Raw genomic sequence first — 19,970 nt, 5'->3', positions numbered from 1 at the left:
GGCCAAAAATAGGGCAAAATTGCCAATGCATAGATATTGCTGAGACTGCTAACTTTGCGAGAGCATAATTCCATACATTTGGTTTCATTACTTTCAGAAAAAGATTCTCTATTATCTTTTAAGATAAACTTTATATATATATTGTTTTTAAATTCTTCAACCCTGAGAACAAGTTTGAAATCAGGGGTCTCGAACCTGAAAGGGTTAAATGAGACAGAATTACTTCTTGGGGCAAACATCTGTGATAGTATAATAATTAAATTTATTACCATTTTACTAACTAAAACTTTATGTCTAGTATAATCTTGATCACTAACAATAAATATGAATAAAATTCATAAATTTTTATCGTCAACCATAAATATTAATAAGTAATTGGCGGTGTATAATTAGGCTATTACAATACAGGAGATCCCAATTTCCAAATTTCCAAAGTTCTTCACATCCACACTTACAAACAAGTCCCACTGGAACAAATTAATGTCTATGCAAACAAATTACAAACTGATAAGCCAGGAGCTTAACTTCTCTAAAATGTAAATTGAAGCAACTCAATGCCTTACAAGAGATGAAAGGCAACTGAGAAAATTAGGAGAAACTAACACAAATCAAAGAATACAAGACCTCGTTAAGTGTGCATCACTAAAATATCCTTTTTTATAATGGTTATAAAGCTACAGACTTTTTTTTCTTTTTTTTATTATCACACTGGCCGATTCCCACCAAGGCAGGGTGGCCCGAAAAAGAAAAACTTTCACCATCATTCAGTCCATCACTGTCTTGCCAGAAGGGTGCTTTACACTACAGTTTTTAAACTGCAACATTAACACCCCTCCTTCAGAGTGCAGGCACTGTACTTCCCATCTCCAGGACTCAAGTCCGGCCTGCCGGTTTCCCTGAACCCCTTCATAAATGTTACTTTGCTCACACTCCAACAGCACGTCAAGTATTAAAAACCATTTGTCTCCATTCACTCTATCAAACACGCTCACGCATGCCTGCTGGAAGTCCAAGCCCCTCGCACACAAAACCTCCTTTACCCCCTCTCTCCAACCTTTCCTAGGCCGACCCCTACCCCTACAGACATATGGGATGTAAGTCTACGTTTGAATGGTCAAAAAACTACTAGATATATACAGTGAGCCCTTTTAAAATGAGACTTCACTCAACTCGATTTTTGTTTCAAAGTGGTTCACAAAACATGTCACCAAAAATTTTGAAAGAGCAAAAATCTTGATACTATGTAAAGCATGAATCAACGAATGAGCAAAATTTTGTTATTACCCACTGTAGGTTTGCAAGGCATTAAGTTATGAGCTAAATCCTTCCCTCCCCACTGCTACCTATGCCACCTACAGTTGCTTTCTGGGTTGCTTTCTGGGACTGTAGTCTACCTTACAAGTGTTTTATCAAATGATTTTGCATATTTTCATCACCTATCACTTAGTGCTGAGTATTAGAAGAATAAGCACAAATTTCCTAGGTAGTAGGTTGGTAGACAGCAACCACCCAGGGAGGTACTACCATTCTGCCAAATGAGTGTAAAACGAAAGCCTGTAATTGTTTTACATGATGGTAGGATTGCTGGTGTCTTTTTTCTGTCTCATAAATATGCAAGATTTCAGGTACGTTTTGCTACTTCTACTTACGCTTAGGTCACACTACACATACATGTACAAGCATATATATATACACACCCCTCTGGGTTTTCTGCTATTTTCTTTCTAGTTCTTGTTCTTGTTTATTTCCTCTTATCTCCATGGGGAAGTGGAACAGAATTCTTCCACCGTAAGCCAAGCGTGTCGTAGGAGGCGACTGAAATGCCGGGAGCAAGGGGCTAGTAACCCCTTCTTCTGTATATACAGTATTACTAAATTTGAAAGGAGAAACTTTCGTTTTTCCTTTTGGGCCACCCCACCTCGGTGGGATACGGCCGGTGTGTTGAAAGAAAGAAAGAAGCACAAATTTATGATGATGATGATGAAGAAAGTGGAAGTCTTAGATATGCTTTGAGGCAGAGCACATATGATGGTGACTGCCCATCCACCTCAGTCCATCAGACCCATACATTAACCTCTCCACACTCTTCCATGTTGTCTCCATATAAATACACACATTGATATACTGTATTACATGCATATATTTCTCAGTGGGGTATGGCTGGTTTATTGAAGAAAAAATCTATCTATATATCACTGTTATTTTTGTTAAAGCTAAAATAAAAACATCATGCTTTATAATTTTTTTTTTTAACACTTTGGCCGTTTCCCAGCAAAGCAGGGTGACCAAAAAAGAAACACTTTCACTATCATTCACACATAATCACTGTCTTTGCAGAGGCACTCAGATATGACAGTTAAGATGTCACTCCTAACAGCCAATACAGTAGGGTCCCTGTATCCATGGGGGATACGTTCCAAGACATACCGTGGATAGTAGCGAACCCTATAAGCCATTTTTTGTTTACATGCCTATGATAAAGTTTAACTGGTAAACTATGCAAAATAAGTCTAGAATAAGCATTTTCTTAGGCTCTGAAGAACTGTCAGCTTTATAATTTTTTTTTTTAACACTTTGGCCGTTTCCCAGCAAAGCAGGGTCACCACTTTATAAGCCATTTTTTGCACTTTTTTCTTAGGGAAGAACCATTATTAAGCAAAATTAAGGGTCATTTTTGGGGCATGACTCAAATCTGGCTAACTGGTTTCCCTGAATACCTTCACAAAATATTACCCTGTTCACACTCCAACAGCTTATCAAGTCCCAAAAACTATTTGTCTCCATTTACTCCTATCTAACATGCTCACACATGCCTGCTGCATGTCCAAGCCCCTTACACACAAAACCTCTTTTGCCCCCTCCCTCCATCCTTTCCTAGGACGACCCCTACCCCTCCACTACAGATTTATACACCCTCCAAGGCAATCTATTTTGCTCTTAAATATTTAGCTACACTGATAGGATACCTCACACTACACTGGCAGATTCGAGGAGCTTTCAGTGGCTGCCCCATGCTGCTATATGCTTGTTCACTAGTTTGATAATTGTGAAGCACTATGGGACATTTGGCACACTGGGAGTGAACCTCATCTCACCTTTGATGATGAGTTTCGAGTCTTACTACTCCCAGAGATCGTCCACGAGCCAGGCTGTAGTTGCTACATTATTCACTCTCTCTCTGGCTGGACATTGCTGAGGCAACACCTCCCCCTTTCTCTGTCTACGAGAACTCTGTGTCCTTTCCTCGTCATGTAGACTCAGTTTTGTGGCAGAGTATGATCTCATTGGTGACTGAGCCATACATCTTGTTTTCTGTGGAACTCAATTTCCTGAGACTCATTTAGAATTAGTGATTTCTGGAATTTTGTGGTTGTGTGTTATGACACTCAACATGATTCTGGCCCTGTCTAAATCACAATCTGCCTTGCTATGCTGGCATCTACACACTGTCATAGTCAGGGCTTGGAAGTTGAACTTAGATTCAATAATTTGGAAGGTTTCTGCTTTTTACCTTGTATAAATGACATGTGAATTGTCCCCAGTTAGCTTGTTTTCCTTGCCCAATGTTGTGCTGTTTATGATTACTTTGTACAAATTGCTGTATAGCAAAGTAGCTGCTTCACTGTTCAAGCAAGCTGTGCAAATGTTTTTCTCAAAAGTTATTTTAATTAGGGACTTGATGGATTTTGTTAGTCATATTCTATGCCAATATGTTGCACATTATGTACACACACACGTTATCTATTCTAGTACTTTCGAGTACAATGTCATACAGTAACACGCCAGATACAATTTATTACTGCTACTAAATTATGTACAGGAGATATAGTAATGTCTAGGATTAGTTTAAATGCTATACAGATGTACAGACATAATAGGAATATTTAACCTTTTCACTGTAGGGACCCCCAAAATTAAAAATGCTGATAATATTGAAATTAAAAAAAAAAAAAATCTTCTAAGATGGCAGGGAACCTTTTTCTGAAGGTAATGACACCAAAAATACAAAATTTGATAGAAAACTTATGGAATTATGAAGGTGCAAAGTTAGCAGCCTGAGTACACTGAGTCCTATTTAAAGCTAATTCCATTGCTCAATTCAACAAATTCTTAGATATTTTGTGAGTTTACTTCCATTTTATTAACTGAGCACAAGAAAGCACCCCTTCAATTATTAGAATTACACTATTAGTGCACAGAGGTCAATGATTTGCATATTTTACAAATATTTCAATTTAAAAACAAAATCCAAAATAAACACTGTATGCATTCCAGCAACTAACCCATCCTGTCCTCTGTTCATTAATTATATCCCCAGGCATATCATATAATTACGCTTGCCCTACACTTTGAATCCATCATCACACAAAAAATTACTTCAGTTAATAAAATACAAGCAGGAATGAATGGTCATGGTTTAGAACATCCCAATAATTACTGAAGTAAAACTAGTAAAAACCCATAAAGCAGACCAGAGGGTAGGGGAATTGCAAGGGCTTTACCTTTCTTCAGGAAAATTGTCAAAAATCAAATATTTCTAGCACTTTCAGCCCTATGTGAAGCTACTTCTGGTCCTGAAACTAACCAAAATAATCTATATTTCAATAGTATTTTACCCATTCCATCAGCTAATACCAAGAAACTGTCAGTAAAACCATAAAAACCACTTTTGAACAAAACACCTCAAAATCACTACAGCCTCTTCTCACATAGCGACGTACTTGTTCACTGACGCCTCGGACTTACAATGGGCTCTCTGACAAGTATGCATGCCTAAATAATGCATATTAGAGCTGATTTCCTCTATTCTGTTTATTACAATATACAGTGGACCCCCGGTTAACGATATTTTTTCACTCCAGAAGTATGTTCAGGTGCCAGTACTGACCGAATTTGTTCCCATAAGGAATATTGTGAAGTAGATTAGTCCATTTCAGACCCCCAAACATACACGTACAAACGCACTTACATAAATACACTTACATAATTGGTCGCATTCGGAGGTGATCGTTATGCGGGGGTCCACTGTACAGTACAGTACCGTATAAACATTTAAAAGTATACTAGAAATGTTATAAATGGTGCAAAGGTGACATTAAAACATTATGAAAGATAGTTGACACAAACCCACTACCATTATAGTATGCTCCTCACTTGGTGACAATTAGTTTACCGATATGATCTTAGGAATGAAACTGTTATTCTGTGAGGAGAGGTTGTATTTTAACCCCTTGACTGTCGCAATCCCTAATCCTGAGGTCTCTCCTGGTGTCGAAAAAAAAAAAAAAAAAAAACCTTATGAATTGATAGAGAATTTTTTCTTGATGGTAATGACACCAAAAGTATGCAATTTGATGGAAAACTTATGGAATTACGCTCTTGTGAAGTTAGCGACCTCAGCGATATTTACGATTCGGCGATTTTGCCCACTTAGAGCCCTATTTTCGGCTAATTCCGTTGTTCCAGTCGACCAAAAACATAGCTATTTCTTTAGAACTCCATTTTTTCTATTGGCTAAGTACAAGAAACTGCCCATTTACCGATTTCAACTACCCAATAACATGGTCAGAAATTTGCAATTTGGCCAATTTCACGAAAATAAAAAAAATGTGAGTTTCAAAATAGGGTCCAGAATGAACAATGCAGACATTCCTGGCTCTAAAATAACATTTTCTCTGTCCATCAGTCACGTCTCCAGGCCCCTCTGATATTACTCTTGCTTTCTATTTTGAATTTTTATTCAAACAAAAAATAGAAGATTTACTGTTATGCAGACTACTGCAATATTGTAATAATTGTATAAATAACATCAACCCATTCATGACTGCATATTAGAATGGCTAGTTGGACATTTATTGGACAATGACATCATTCGTTTACTTTTGAACATCGGCAAAAATCAAACATTTCCCCTACTTTGAGCTCCATTTCCAGGTTCTTTTTATAGTAAAACCAATCAAAATCACCTCTATTTCTATAATATGTTTTCCATTATATCAAATGAGACCAAGAAAACGAGAATACAACCATAAATACTATACGAAAATAGACCACAAAGTTGGCATTTTAATTAAAAAAAAAAAAAAACAGTTGGAGTTTTTTTTTTCCCCATTATGCACTGTGTGCTGCAGGATTTTTTATATGGTGCACACTGACCACATAGACCCATTCTCTCACATGTGCGCCTACCAGCTTTCTCCTGCTTGATTTAAAGCCGCTAGAATTTATGAGTATATATACGTCAAACACCATGGCTCGTAAGATGTATATATACGACGAAACAGTCAAAGGGTTAAACCAAACACAAGGTCAGAGGTGTGCTTTCCCTATTATGTACCATGTGGGGCAGGATTTTCTTTCACATCCAGGCCAAAATTTACCACTTGCAGCATATTTGAGGATGCTCTGCATAAAACAGATTATGTGAGTGATACTGGTATCAGCAACATAGATCTACATAAACAACAGTGAGTGTTAAACAAACCATGAAATGCGTAGGATCTGAACCCATGGTGAATCCTTACACACTGGCCTGGAATTATAGGACTAATTTGCCATGGGTTCAAAACTCACCTGTTCAGTAGTTTGTCTGCATTCATGTTATTGCAATTTTGCGAGTCATAAAAGTGTTAATAATATGCACAAAATTATGTGTAGATGAATGGTTCAGAGAACCGACATGTTGATAAATTAGACACATGTGCAACTCTTGGCGAAACGTTTCCTCAATAAAGATACCCAAGAGTTGCACATGTGTCTAATTTATCAACAAAATTATGTGTAGCAAGTCCAGAATCATTCAAGTTGACTGTATACAATGCTAACCCATCATTTTTTAGTTCAATGAAGTTCTCAAACTTTTAGTAGCTAGTACTTGTTCTCCCAATTGTAATCCTATCATAAGAACATAAGAAAGGAGGAACACTGCAGAAGGCCTGTTGGTCCACACTAGGCAGGTCCTTTACAATGGCAATATAAACACAAATGCAGTATAATGTGATCCTTTATTGACTACGTTTCGCCCACACAGTGGGCTTTTTCAAGTCACAAACAGAACTACCTGGGGTGGAAGGAACGCGAGTATTTATAGTCCGGCTGAGGTCAGGTGAAGAATGCTGCATCTGATGATGTACCGAGTTGGGTTGTAGAGTCTAAAAACTTGGGTAGCTTGGAAAGGAGACTGGACAAGTTTGTGAGCAGACCTTCTACAGTGTTCTTATGTGGGATAGCGATGAAGAAGTTTCTTGGCAAGTGGTTCAGCTATGTTATAGAAGCCACTATTCTGGTTGAAGTTGTCGGATACAGAAATAAGTGATGATTCCAGGATTCTTCGGTATTGGGTGTTGTCTTCTGTGGCGATAAGTCTTGAGTTTCTGTAGTTTATCAAGTGGTTGTGTGAATTACGGTGTTGTACGCATGCATTCCTTGTGTCGTCAGACCTGCTTGCGTATTGGTGTTCTGAAATACGTGTTTGGAGGTCCCTTGATGTTTCGCCCACGTATAACTTGTTGCAGTCATTACAAGGGATTATGTATACCCCTGCAGAGGATTGAGGCTTGTCCTGCCTACTACTGGTGATGTCCTTGATGGTCGTGGTTGTGGAGGTAGATACTTGGAATGATGTTTTGGCAAAGATGTTGGAAACATGTTTGGCAATGGAGTTGGTGGGAAGGACTATGTATCTCTTCTCGGCAGTGTCTTCTCTGGGTGTGTTGAAGATGTTTAATGCTCGTCGTCTGCAGTCTCTGATGAAGTGACGAGGATAGTGGAGTTTGGAAAATACCTGTTCAATTCCAAACTCCACTATCCTCGTCACTTCATCAGAGACTGCAGACGACGAGCATTAAACATCTTCAACACACCCAGAGAAGACACTGCCGAGAAGAGATACATAGTCCTTCCCACCAACTCCATTGCCAAACATGTTTCCAACATCTTTGCCAAAACATCATTCCAAGTATCTACCTCCACAACCACGACCATCAAGGACATCACCAGTAGTAGGCAGGACAAGCCTCAATCCTCTGCAGGGGTATACATAATCCCTTGTAATGACTGCAACAAGTTATACGTGGGCGAAACATCAAGGGACCTCCAAACACGTATTTCAGAACACCAATACGCAAGCAGGTCTGACGACACAAGGAATGCATGCGTACAACACCGTAATTCACACAACCACTTGATAAACTACAGAAACTCAAGACTTATCGCCACAGAAGACAACACCCAATACCGAAGAATCCTGGAATCATCACTTATTTCTGTATCCGACAACTTCAACCAGAATAGTGGCTTCTATAACATAGCTGAACCACTTGCCAAGAAACTTCTTCATCGCTATCCCACATAAGAACACTGTAGAAGGTCTGCTCACAAACTTGTCCAGTCTCCTTTCCAAGCTACCCAAGTTTTTAGACTCTACAACCCAACTCGGTACATCATCAGATGCAGCATTCTTCACCTGACCTCAGCCGGACTATAAATACTCGCGTTCCTTCCACCCCAGGTAGTTCTGTTTGTGACTTGAAAAAGCCCACTGTGTGGGCGAAACGTAGTCAATAAAGGATCACATTATACTGCATTTGTGTTTATATTGCCATTGTGTCGGTATTTTATACCATTTATTTCCAGGTCCTTTACAATTCATCCCACTAACAAAACATTTGCCCAACCCAATTTTCAATGCTACCCAAGAAATAAGCTCTGATGTGCAAGTCCCACTCAAATCCAACCCCTCCTACTCATATATTTATCCAACCTAAATTTGAAACTACCCAAAGTCCTAGCCTCAATAACCCAACAAGGTAGACTGTTCCACTCATCAACTACCCTATTTCCAAACCAATACTTTCCTACATCCTTTCTAAATCTAAACTTATCTAATTTAAATCCATTACTGCGGGTTCTCTCTTGGAGAGATATCCTCAAGACCTTATTTATATCCTCTTTATTAATACCCATCTTCCACTTATACACTTCGATCATGTCTCCCCTCATTCTTCGTCTAACAAGTGAATGTAATTTAAGAGTCTTTCTTCATAAGGAAGGTTTCTAATGCTATGTATTAATTTAGTCATTCTACGCTGAATGTTTTCTAACGAATTTATGTCCATTCTGTAATATGGAGACCAGAATTGAGCTGCATAATCTAGGTGAGGCCTTACTAATGATGTATAAAGCAGCAGTATGACTTCTGGAATTCTGTTGCTTACACTTCTTGATATAAATCCCAGTAATCTATTTGCCTTATTACGTACACTTAGGCATTGCTGTCTTGGTTTAAGGTTTCTGCTCACCATAACCCCCAAGTCCTTTTTGCAATCTGTATGGCTAAGTTCTACAACATTTAACTTATAAGTGCTAGGGTTATGGACACTCCCGAGCTTCAGAACCTTGCATTTATCTACATTGAACTGCATCTGCCACTTTTCTGACCAAGAATAGAGTTTGTCTAAATCCTTCTTAAGTTCCCTAACATCTATGTTTGAATCAATTATCCTACCTATCTTTGTGTCATCGGTGAATATGCTCATACCACTAGTAATTCCCTCATCAAGATCATTGATATATATTATAAACAACAACGGGCCCAAGACTGATCCCTGTGGAATGCCACTTGTTACAGATCCCCACTCGGATTTAACCCCATTTATGGACACTCTCTGCTTCCTGTCTGTGAGCCATGACTCGATCCATGAAAGCACCCTTCCCCCAATGCCATGAGCTGCCACTTTCTTTAACAGTCTTTGGTGCGGAACTCTATCAAAAGCCTTACTAAAATCTAAGTAAATAATATCAAATTCTTTATCGTGGTCAACAGCCTCAAAAGCTTTACTGAAGAAAGTTAATAAATTAGTTAGACAAGACCGGCCTCTTGTGAATCCATGCTGAGTATCATTAATCAAGCTATGCTTATCGAGATGGCTTCTTATAATCTCAGCTATAATTGACTCTAGCAACTTGCCTACAATTGATGTCAGGCTTATTGGGCGGTAATTTGATGGTAACGACTTGTCCCCTGCTTTAAAAATAGGAATTACATTAGCCATCTTCCACATATCAGACACTACACCTGTTTGAAGAGATAAATTAAAAAATGTTAGTTAATGGTTCACAGAGTTCCATTTTGTATTCCTTAAGAACCCTTGAAAAAAGCTCATCAGGACCCGGCGACTTATTTTGCTTCAGTCTGTCTACCTGCTTCACAACCATTTCACTAGTGACTGTGATGTTACATAATTTATCTTCTTCTGGCCCACTATAAAAATTAATTACTGGAATATTGTTAGTGTCTTCCTGTGTAAAAACCGAGAGAAAATAATTATTTAAAATCGAGCACATTTCATTCTCTTTGTCAGTAAGATGCCCATAGTTATTTTTAAAGGGACCTATCTTATCTCTTAACTTTTGTTCTATAGACCTGGAAAAAACTTTTTGGGTTAGTTTTCGAACCCCTAGCAACTTTAATTTCACAGTCCCTTTTAGCTTTTCTTATCCCCGTTTTAGTGTCCCTCTTAATGTCAATATACTGATTCATAAGATGACCCTCACCTCTTTTGATACGCCTATAAATTCCTTTCTTATGCCCTAATAGATATTTCAGCCTATTATTCATCCATTTTGGGTAATTTCTATTTGACCTAATTTCTTTTTCTACGGGATAAACGTTCTTTGAGCAGCATGTATAGTGTTCAGAAAACTGTCATATCGATAGCTCTCTTCATTACCCCAGTCAACAGATGATAAGTGTTCTCTAAGCCCATTGTAATCTGCTAAGCGAAAATCTGGGACTGTTATGAGTTATCCCTACTATCGTACTTACATTCAATGCTAAATGTAATTGATTTGTGGTCGCTAGCGCTGAGTTCCTCTGAAATTTCTAAATTATTAACAAAGGATTCATTGTTTGCCAGAACTAAGTCAAGCAGGTTATTTCCCCTTGTAGGTTCTGTCACAAACTGCTTCAAAAAACAATCCTGAACTACTTCTAAGAAGTCGTATGATTCTAAATTCCCAGTCAAGAAATTCCAATCAATATGACTAAAGTTAAAGTCTCCTAGAATTACTACATTATCGTGCCTTGTGGCTTTAACAATTTCCTCCCATAGTAGTCTCCCTTGGTCCCTATCTAAGTTTGGGGGATGGTATATCACACCTAAAATCAATTTTTCGTGCCCCTCTGAAAATTCTATCCAAACAGACTCTGTATGTATACCCATTTTTATGCAACAGTTCAAGCGATCTCGGACATACAATGCCACCCCACCCCCATTCCAGATACTTCTATCTACTTGGAATAATTTAAAACCCTGAATGTGACATTCCGCAGGCATGTCCCGACTTTTTGAATTAAACCACGTCTCAGTTATGGCGAATACATCAATGTTACCTGCGCTAGCAACTAATCTCAATTTGTCCATCTTATTCCTAGCACTACGGCTATTAGCATAATATACATTGAAAGACTCTCCTTTCTCTTTACCCTTCCTGTGCATTTCTGTTTTTCTACTAAACTTATTACTGTCCTTATCACCTATTGTCACTGGCTTTCCAATATCTACCTCATTCTGCTTATTACTAGTTCCCCTAGAACTCATAATATTACTACACTTGGACTTCACTGTTTTCCTGCCAAAACCCATACCAAGAAAACCCTACTTAAAATCACTCTTCTAAGGATAATTGTTCCTGCTCCAATGAGATGAAGTACATGTATGGTAAATCTGTTACATGCCAGAAACAGACTAGATGTTAGACGGATATACTAACTGATATCGCATTCTAACATGTCAACAAGAAAAAACTACCAGAATGTACAGCAGCATTTCTACCTAGTATGATAGAAAAAAAAGTTCTCTGGCAAATTTATAGGTGTCCAGAAAGTAACCCTCTTTTTCCTGTGACTTCTTCATTTCATATTACAACAAAATTTTGACATAACAGTGGACCCCCGCATAACGATATTAATCCGTTCCTGAGAGCTCATTGTTATGCGAAATTATCGTTATGCAAATGAATTTTCCCCATAAGAAATAATGGAAATCAAATTAATCCGTGCAAGACACCCCAAAGTATGAAAAAAAAATTTTTTACCACATGAAATATTAATTTTAATACACACAAACTGAAAAAGGCATGCACAATTACATGACACTTACCTTTATTGAAGATCTGGTGATGATTGATGGGATGGGAGGAGGAGAGAGTCTTTGTGTTTAGAAGGGGAATCCCCTTCCATTAAGACTTGAGGTGTCAAGTCCTTTTCTGGGGTTACTTCCCTTCTTCTTTTAATGCCACTAGGACCAGCTTCAGAGTCACTGGACTTCTGTCGCACAACATATCTCCACAGTGGCCTGTACCTCTCGTTCCTTTATGACTTCCCTAAAGTGTTTCACAACAGTGTCAGTGTAATAGTCACCAGCACGGCTTGCAATAGCTGTGTTAGGGTGATTGTCATCAAAAAAGGTTTGCACTTTAAGCCACATTCCACACATTTCCTTAATCTTTGAAGTAGGCAACTTCTTCAATTTCTCTCTCCCCTCCTCCGAACCAGTTTCCTCAGGTCTGGCCTCTTGCTGTTGAAGTTGATCTAGCAGCTCATCAGTGGTTAGTTCTTCATTGTCCTCCTCCACCAACTCTTCCACATCATCCCCACTAACCTCCAACCCCAAGGACTTTCCCAATGCCACAATGGATTCCTCAACTGGCATACTCCTCTCAGGGTTAGCCTGAAACCCTTCAAAATCCCTTTGGTCTACACATTCTGGCCACAGTTTCTTCCAAGCAGAGTTCAAGGTCCTCTTAGTCACTCCTTCCCAAGCCTTACCTATAAGGTTTACACAATTGAGGATATTAAAGTGATCTCTCCAAAACTCTCTTAGAGTCAATTGAGTTTCTGAGGTCACTACAAAGCACCTTTCAAACAGAGCTTTTGTGTACAGTTTTTTGAAGTTTGCAATAACCTGCTGGTCCATGGGCTGCAGGAGAGGAGTGGTATTAGGAGGCAAAAACTTCACCTTAATGAACCTCATGTCCCCATAAAGTCGCTCTGCCACGTCTGTAGGATGACCAGGGGCATTGTCTAACACCAGGAGGCACTTAAGGTCTAATTTCTTTTCAGCTAGGTAATCTTTCACATTGGGGGCAAATGCATGGTGTAACCAGTCATAGAAAAAGTCCCTAGTGACCCATGCCTTACTGTTTGCCCTCCACAGCACACACAAATTAGCCTTGAGAATATTCTTTTGCCTGAACGCTCTGGGAGTTTCAGAGTGATACACTAATAAAGGCTTCACTTTGCAATCACCACTAGTATTGGAACACATCAACAGAGTAAGCCTGTCTTTCATAGGCTTATGTCCTGGGAGTGCCTTTTCCTCCTGAGTAATGTAGGTCCTGCTTGGCATTTTCTTCCAAAACAGGCCTGTTTCATCACAATTAAACACTTGTTCAGGTTTCAGTCCTTCACTGTCTATGTACTCCTTGAATTCTTGCACATATTTTTCAGCTGCTTTGTGGTCCGAACTGGCAGCCTCACCATGCCTTATCACACTATGTATGCCACTACGCTTCTTAAATCTCTCAAACCAACCTTTGCTGGACTTAAATTCACTCACATCATCACTAGTTGCAGGCATTTTTTTAATTAAATCCTCATGCAACTTCCTAGCCTTTTCACTTATGATCACTTGAGAGATGCTATCTCCTGCTATCTGTTTTTCATTTATCCATACCAATAAGAGTCTCTCAACATCTTCCATCACTTGCGATCTCTGTTTCGAAAACACAGTTGAATCTTTGGCAAGAACAGCTTCCTTGATTGCTGTTTTGTTGCCCACAATAGTAGCGATGGTTGATTGGGGTTTATTATACAGCCTGGCCAGCTCGGAGACACGCACTCCACTTTCATACTTAGCAATGATCTCTTTCTTCATCTCTATAGTAATTCTCACCCTTATTGCTGTAGGGTTGGCACTAGAAGCTTTCTTGGGGCCCATGGTCACTTATTTTGCAGATAAAATCACCAAAAACACTGTAATAATATGAAATGTTCCGATTGTATGCTTGGATGTTACCGCGCAGGCTGGTTGGTAAACAATGCCACCGGCGGAACATGTGAGGCTGGCTCAGGCCGCACATTAGACGCGTCTCGGACGAACAGTGTTGAGCAGGTTTTTTAGCGGTATGCAAGGCAAAATCTTAGCGATAAAATGTATCGGTATGCGGATTTAACGTTATGTAATGCCAACGGTATGCGGGGGTCCACTGTACATATTACACAAAATTTTTACATTACATTATGAGCTGATTTTCAGGAACATAACCTGCAAATCCACTGTACAGTGGAACCTTGGTTTTTGTATGCCCTAGTTTGTATGTAAAGTTATAGTTACTCTCTAAAAAATGTAATTTTTGTTAATGTTTTTGGGTGTCTGGAATGGATTAATTGAATTTAATTATTTCTTATGGGAAATATTAGCAAAAAATACATTTTATAGAGGCTAACGCGACTGGCTGGAGTTTTGAGACTCTCTGACCGCGGGTTCAATCCCGGCCGGGGTATGGTTTGGTTAGAATAACTGTAGTTTTACATACAACCTAGGGCATACAAAAACCAAGGTTCCACTGTACGTACATGTAAACCATGTGAGATGGTTGATAACTGTTGTACTGAAGCTTAACTATTGCACACACAATCTTCAAGATCATTTCCCATAGAATACTGTTAGTACTGTTAATCGATAGCCATTATAATATCTTAGGACAATGTACAGCCTTGTTTGGATTAAGTGGTCTTATGTCATTTTAATATAATTTGTATTTCTATTGCATTATCATTGTACAGTGGACCCCCGGATTAAGACACCATCGGATTAAGTAACCTTTCTGCGTCAAAATATTGGCTTGGTTAATGACACTGAACTCAGTAAAAGTCATTCTTCCTAAATGTGTCCGTGCCCCATGAGCGGGTGAGCGGCCTGGACAGTCCATTCCCAGCCAGTGTGCCATTGTTTACCAGCCAGTGTGCCATTGTTTACCAGTCAGTGAGGATGAGCCCATGCGTACATGCAATACATTTTGTATTACTCCATTGTTTTTAGTGCTTGTGACTGCTAAATAAGCCACTAGAAAGCTTCTAGTGCCAACCCTTTGGTAAAGAGGGTGAGAAACACTACTGAATTCAAGAAAGTGATCATCGCAAATTACAAAAGTGGAGTGCTCGTCTCTGAGCTGGCCTGGTTGTATAACAAACAAACCTCATACAGCCATTGCTACTATCTTGGCTAAGAAAAAGGCAATCAAGGAAACTGTTGTTGCGAGAGATGCAAATATGCTTACAAAACAGAGATCGCAAATACTCGAAGATGTGGAGACTTTGTTGTCGGTGTGGATCAATGAGAAACAATTATCAGGAGATAGTGTTATGCAGTCAATTATATGTGAAAAGGCAAGGCAGTTGCATGATGATCTCGTCAAGAAAATGCCTGGAACTAGTGCTCATACTGGTAAATTTAAGGCCAGCAAAGGGGGGTTTGAGAGATTTAAGTATCGTAGTGGCATACACAGCGTGATAAGGCATGGTGAGGCTGAAAGTTCTGACAAAAAAGCGGCTGAAACATATGTTCAAGACTTTCAGGAGCACATAGAGGCTGAAAAATGAAACCCCAACAAGTGTTCAATTGTGATGAAACAGGCCCGTTTTGAAAGAAAATGCCAAACGGGACCTGCATTCCTCAGGAGGAAAAGGCACTCCCAGGACACAAGCCTATGAAATACAGGCAAACTCTCATGTTTTGTAGTAATGCTAGTGGGGATTTGAAAGTAAAGCCTTTACTGGTGTATCATTCTGAAGCTCCCAAAGTGTTCAAGAAAAACAGTGTCATCAAGAGTAAATTGTGTTTGATGTGGAAGGGAAACAGTAAGGCATGGGTCACAAGGGACATGTTCCTTGATTGGTTCCATGAGGTGTTTGGCCCCAGTGTGAAAAAATACCTCCTGGGAAATAAATTGGAACTCAAGTGCCTCCTGGTAATGGACAATGCTCCTGCTCATCCTCCAGACTTGGAAGAGCGAATAGTGCTGGAGTTTCGTTTCATCGAAGTGAAGTTCTTGCCCCCTAATTCTACTCCTCTCCTGCAGCCCATGGATCAGCAGGTCATTTCAAATTTCAAAAAACTGTACACCAAAACAGTGTTTCAAAAGTGCTTGGAAGTGACCTCAGACACTGAACTGACCCTAAGAGAGTTCTGAAAAGATCACTTCAGTATCCTCAGTTGCATAAACCTTATAGGTAAGGCTTGGAAGGGAGTAACTTGCAGGATTTTGAATTCTGCTTGGAGAAAATTGTAGCCATAATGTGTACAAGAGAGGGATTTTGAAGGGTTTGGGGCTGACCCTGAGGAGCCTATGCCAGTTGTGGAATCTATTGAGGCATTGGGGAAGTCCATGGGGTTGGATGTGAGTTTGGAGGACGTGGAAGAGTTGGTGCAGGACCACGATGAAGAGGTAACCACTACAGAGCTGCAAGACCTTCAAGTGCAACAGCAATAGACCACAGCTCAGGAATTTGCTTCAGAGGTGGAGGGAGAGAGATGGAGGAAGTTGCCTTCTTCAACGATTAAAGACATTTGTACAGTGTGGACAAAGGTGCAAGCATTTATGGATGAACATCACCCTGACACAGCTGTTACAGGTCGTGCTGGCAACATCTACAATGACAATGTTGTGTCCCATTTTAGGGAAATCTTAAAGACATGCCAGAAACAGACCTCTCTGGACAGATATTTTGTGTGACAGGGGACCAGTGACTCTCAAGCTGGTCCTAGTGGCATTAAGAAACAAATAAGTGAAGTAACCTCGGAAAAGGAGTTGGTACCTGACGTCTTTATGGAAGGGGATTCCCCTTCCAAACAATAATACACATCCATCCTCTCCCCTCCTCCTATCTCATCAATCATCAATAAGTCTTCAATATAGGTAAGTGTTATTTTAGTGATGTTTTACTCAGCATGCCTCAGTGTTTTCCATGTAGGGAAATGTATATTTCATGTAAAAAATGATTTTGTTTAATACTTTTGGGTGTCTGGAATGAATTAATTGTATTTCCAATATTTCTTATGGGGAAAATTAATTCGGAATAAGTCAGATTCGTGATAAGACACTCTTTCTGGCACGGATTAATTACGTTAACCGGGGGTCCACTGTATAAAGATGCCTTGAGCTAATTGATTGTTCTTAAACATAGCTAGAATACTTACAAACTCTCAGATAAAGCTCCTCTGTTCAGACTCTGAATTAAATTGCCTAGTGCCCTGCTTTTATTAGAGAATATAGTTTGTGTTGCTTCTGCAGGTACTGGCTCTGGACAAGATCCAACAGCTTTCTTTAACCAGCTATGACAATCTTCTGAGGAAATTCCTTGTGTTTCTGAAAAGGATAATTTACTAATGAAATAGGAGAAAAATGGATGGACTGATGAATGAAAAGATAACTTTAGAGCGTCATTACATTTTTGTTGCCAAACCAGCCGATGCAAAAATTACTAAGAAACACTGCTGGGAGAAGTGTAGAAGTTTTCAAGAGGACTGGGGACCTGTTTAATGAACAGAGGATAGGTTGCTTAGTAACTGGAATACCTAATATTTATACATACTGGACTCCATTTTAAAATTGGAATTTGTTGAATTTTGAGTAAAATTAGACAAGTTACTCATTTCTTTGCAGTTCTGAGAGTTAAATGGGCATACTAGTGAAATAACAAGGAATTTAGCTGAAAATGAACAATGGAACTGGCTTATAATAGGGTTCCAAGTGAGCAAAATTGTTGATGCCTAAATTGAGTCCAGACTGCCAACTTTGCACCAGTGTAATTCCTTTAGTTTTCAATCAAATTTCACATTTTTGGTGTCATACTTTTAGAAGAAGTCTCTACTATTTCAAAAGAATTTTTTTATTAAACTGCGACTGTTAGCACTTTTAATTTTAGAGGTCGTGACACTGAAAGTATCAACAGTGAATACTATACTAAAAATAGGATTCAGTTGAAAATATGACCAGTTTAGTATGATATTTAGAGATCTGGTTAAAAAAATCAAGTGAACCTGTGTATACATATTTCGTCACTACTCTTTTCTACCTCATAGTGCCAAGACTCTCAAACTGAACAGCAACTGTAGGGTTTTGTTCAAAATAGGCTCATTGGATTCTCCCATGCTCAATTTTGTTATTCCGTCAAAGAATGTTAATATAAACAGTTTAGCAATATTTAAGACTAGGGGTGTGCCAAAGTATCAGTAAGGTTAGTTATCTGCTAATGTTGGTGGTATTGGTATTGGCATTGGCCTAAATTCGAGTACTGAAACTGATGAGGGACTGGCTAAATTTGATGGTACTGGTATGGTGAGTATCAGCATATAACAAAAATATTGGTGTTGGCAAAAATTTTGGTTTCATCCCACCCCTAAAAAGAGACATTGCCATAAAAGAAAAAAAAGCAATCATGAAAGGTTCGAGTGAACCATATACAGCCTCTCCTCACTTGATAAATTAGACACATGTGCAACTCTTGGGTATCTTTATTGAGGAAACGTTTCACCACACAGTGGCTTCAGTCCATATAAAAGAGAATCTTGAAGAACAGGAGGAGAATGAGGTAATCAGTCCCTCAACCTTGAGTCGATGTGGTCAGTCCATCAATCGACTTAAGGTTGAGGGACTGATTACCTCATTCTCCTCCTGTTCAAGATTCTCCTTTGTATGGACTGATGAAGCCACTGTGTGGCAAAACGTTTCCTCAATAAAGATACCCAAGAGTTGCACATGTGTCTAATTTATCAACGTGTCGGTTCTCTGAACTATTCATCTACTCTCCTCACTTAATGACGGAACTCCATGATTAAGTGAGGAAAGGCTGCAGTAATGTTTACTAACAGTCACATCATCATTTTCTGCTGTCATGTCTACCACAGCTGTAAGCATTCCCACATAGCAGAAGAGTGAGACAGTATTCCTAAGTCATTGACTGATTAAAAAATGCCAGTGTCATCAAAGCAGAACATTGCAAGTCGGGGTCCTACTGTACTAACTGAACTAGACAACAAATTAATGCCAATTTTTTTTTTTTTTTTTTAACAAGTCGGCTGTTTCCCACCGAGGCAGGGTGACCCATAAAGAAAGAAAATCCCCAAAAAGAAAATACTTTCATCATCATTCAACACTTTCACCTCACTCATACATAATCACTGCTTTTGCAGAGGTGCTCAGAATACAGAGTTTAGAAGCATATATGTATAAAGATATACGTATAACATATCCCTCCAAACTGCCAATATCCCAAACCCCTCCTTTAAATTGCAGGCATTGTACTTCCCATTTCCAGGACTCAAGTCCAGCTATATAAAAATAACCAGTTTCCCTGAATCCCTTCACTAAATATTACCCTGCTCACACACCAACAGCTCGTCAAGTCCCAAATACCATTCGTCTCTATTCACTCCTATCTAACACGCTCACGCATGCTTGCTGGAAGTCCAAGCCCCTCACCCACAAAATCTCCTTTACCCCCTCCCTCCAACCTTTTCGAGGACGACCCCTACCCCTCCTTCCTTCCCCTACAGATTTATACGCTCTCCATGTCATTCTACTTTGATCCATTCTCTCTAAATGACCAAACCACCTGAACAACCCCTCTTCAGCCCTCTGACTAATACTTTTATTAACTCCACACCTTCTAAGTTCCACACTCCGAGTTTTCTGCATAATATTTACACCACACATTGCCCTTAGACAGGACATCTCCACTGCCTCAAACCGTCTCCTCGCTGCAGCATTTACAACCCAAGCTTCACACCCATGTAAGAGTGTTGCTACCACTATACCTTCATACATTCCCTATATTTAAAAATTAAAACTAAAATTAAAACAAAGTATACCTCTCTCTATAAATGATTTTTTGTTTCAAAGATTAT

General features: G+C 39.2%; 1 protein-coding gene across 2 annotated transcripts in view; it reads right to left on the bottom strand.

The window, feature by feature from the left end:
• The window catches only part of LOC128698738 (nucleolar protein 11), a 72,020-nt gene that overhangs the window by 33,562 nt on the left and 18,488 nt on the right, over positions 1-19,970 (bottom strand). For both annotated transcript variants that reach the window (XM_053791069.2, XM_070084866.1), the window contains one exon: positions 17,262-17,430. In XM_053791069.2, coding sequence (XP_053647044.2) covers positions 17,262-17,430 — 169 coding nt within the window. The remainder of the gene's footprint in view (positions 1-17,261; positions 17,431-19,970) is intronic.

Source organism: Cherax quadricarinatus, chromosome 14, assembly GCF_038502225.1.
Source record: "Cherax quadricarinatus isolate ZL_2023a chromosome 14, ASM3850222v1, whole genome shotgun sequence".
Taxonomy (NCBI): Eukaryota; Metazoa; Arthropoda; class Malacostraca; order Decapoda; family Parastacidae; genus Cherax; species Cherax quadricarinatus.
This window is presented reverse-complemented; position numbering and strand designations above follow the sequence as displayed.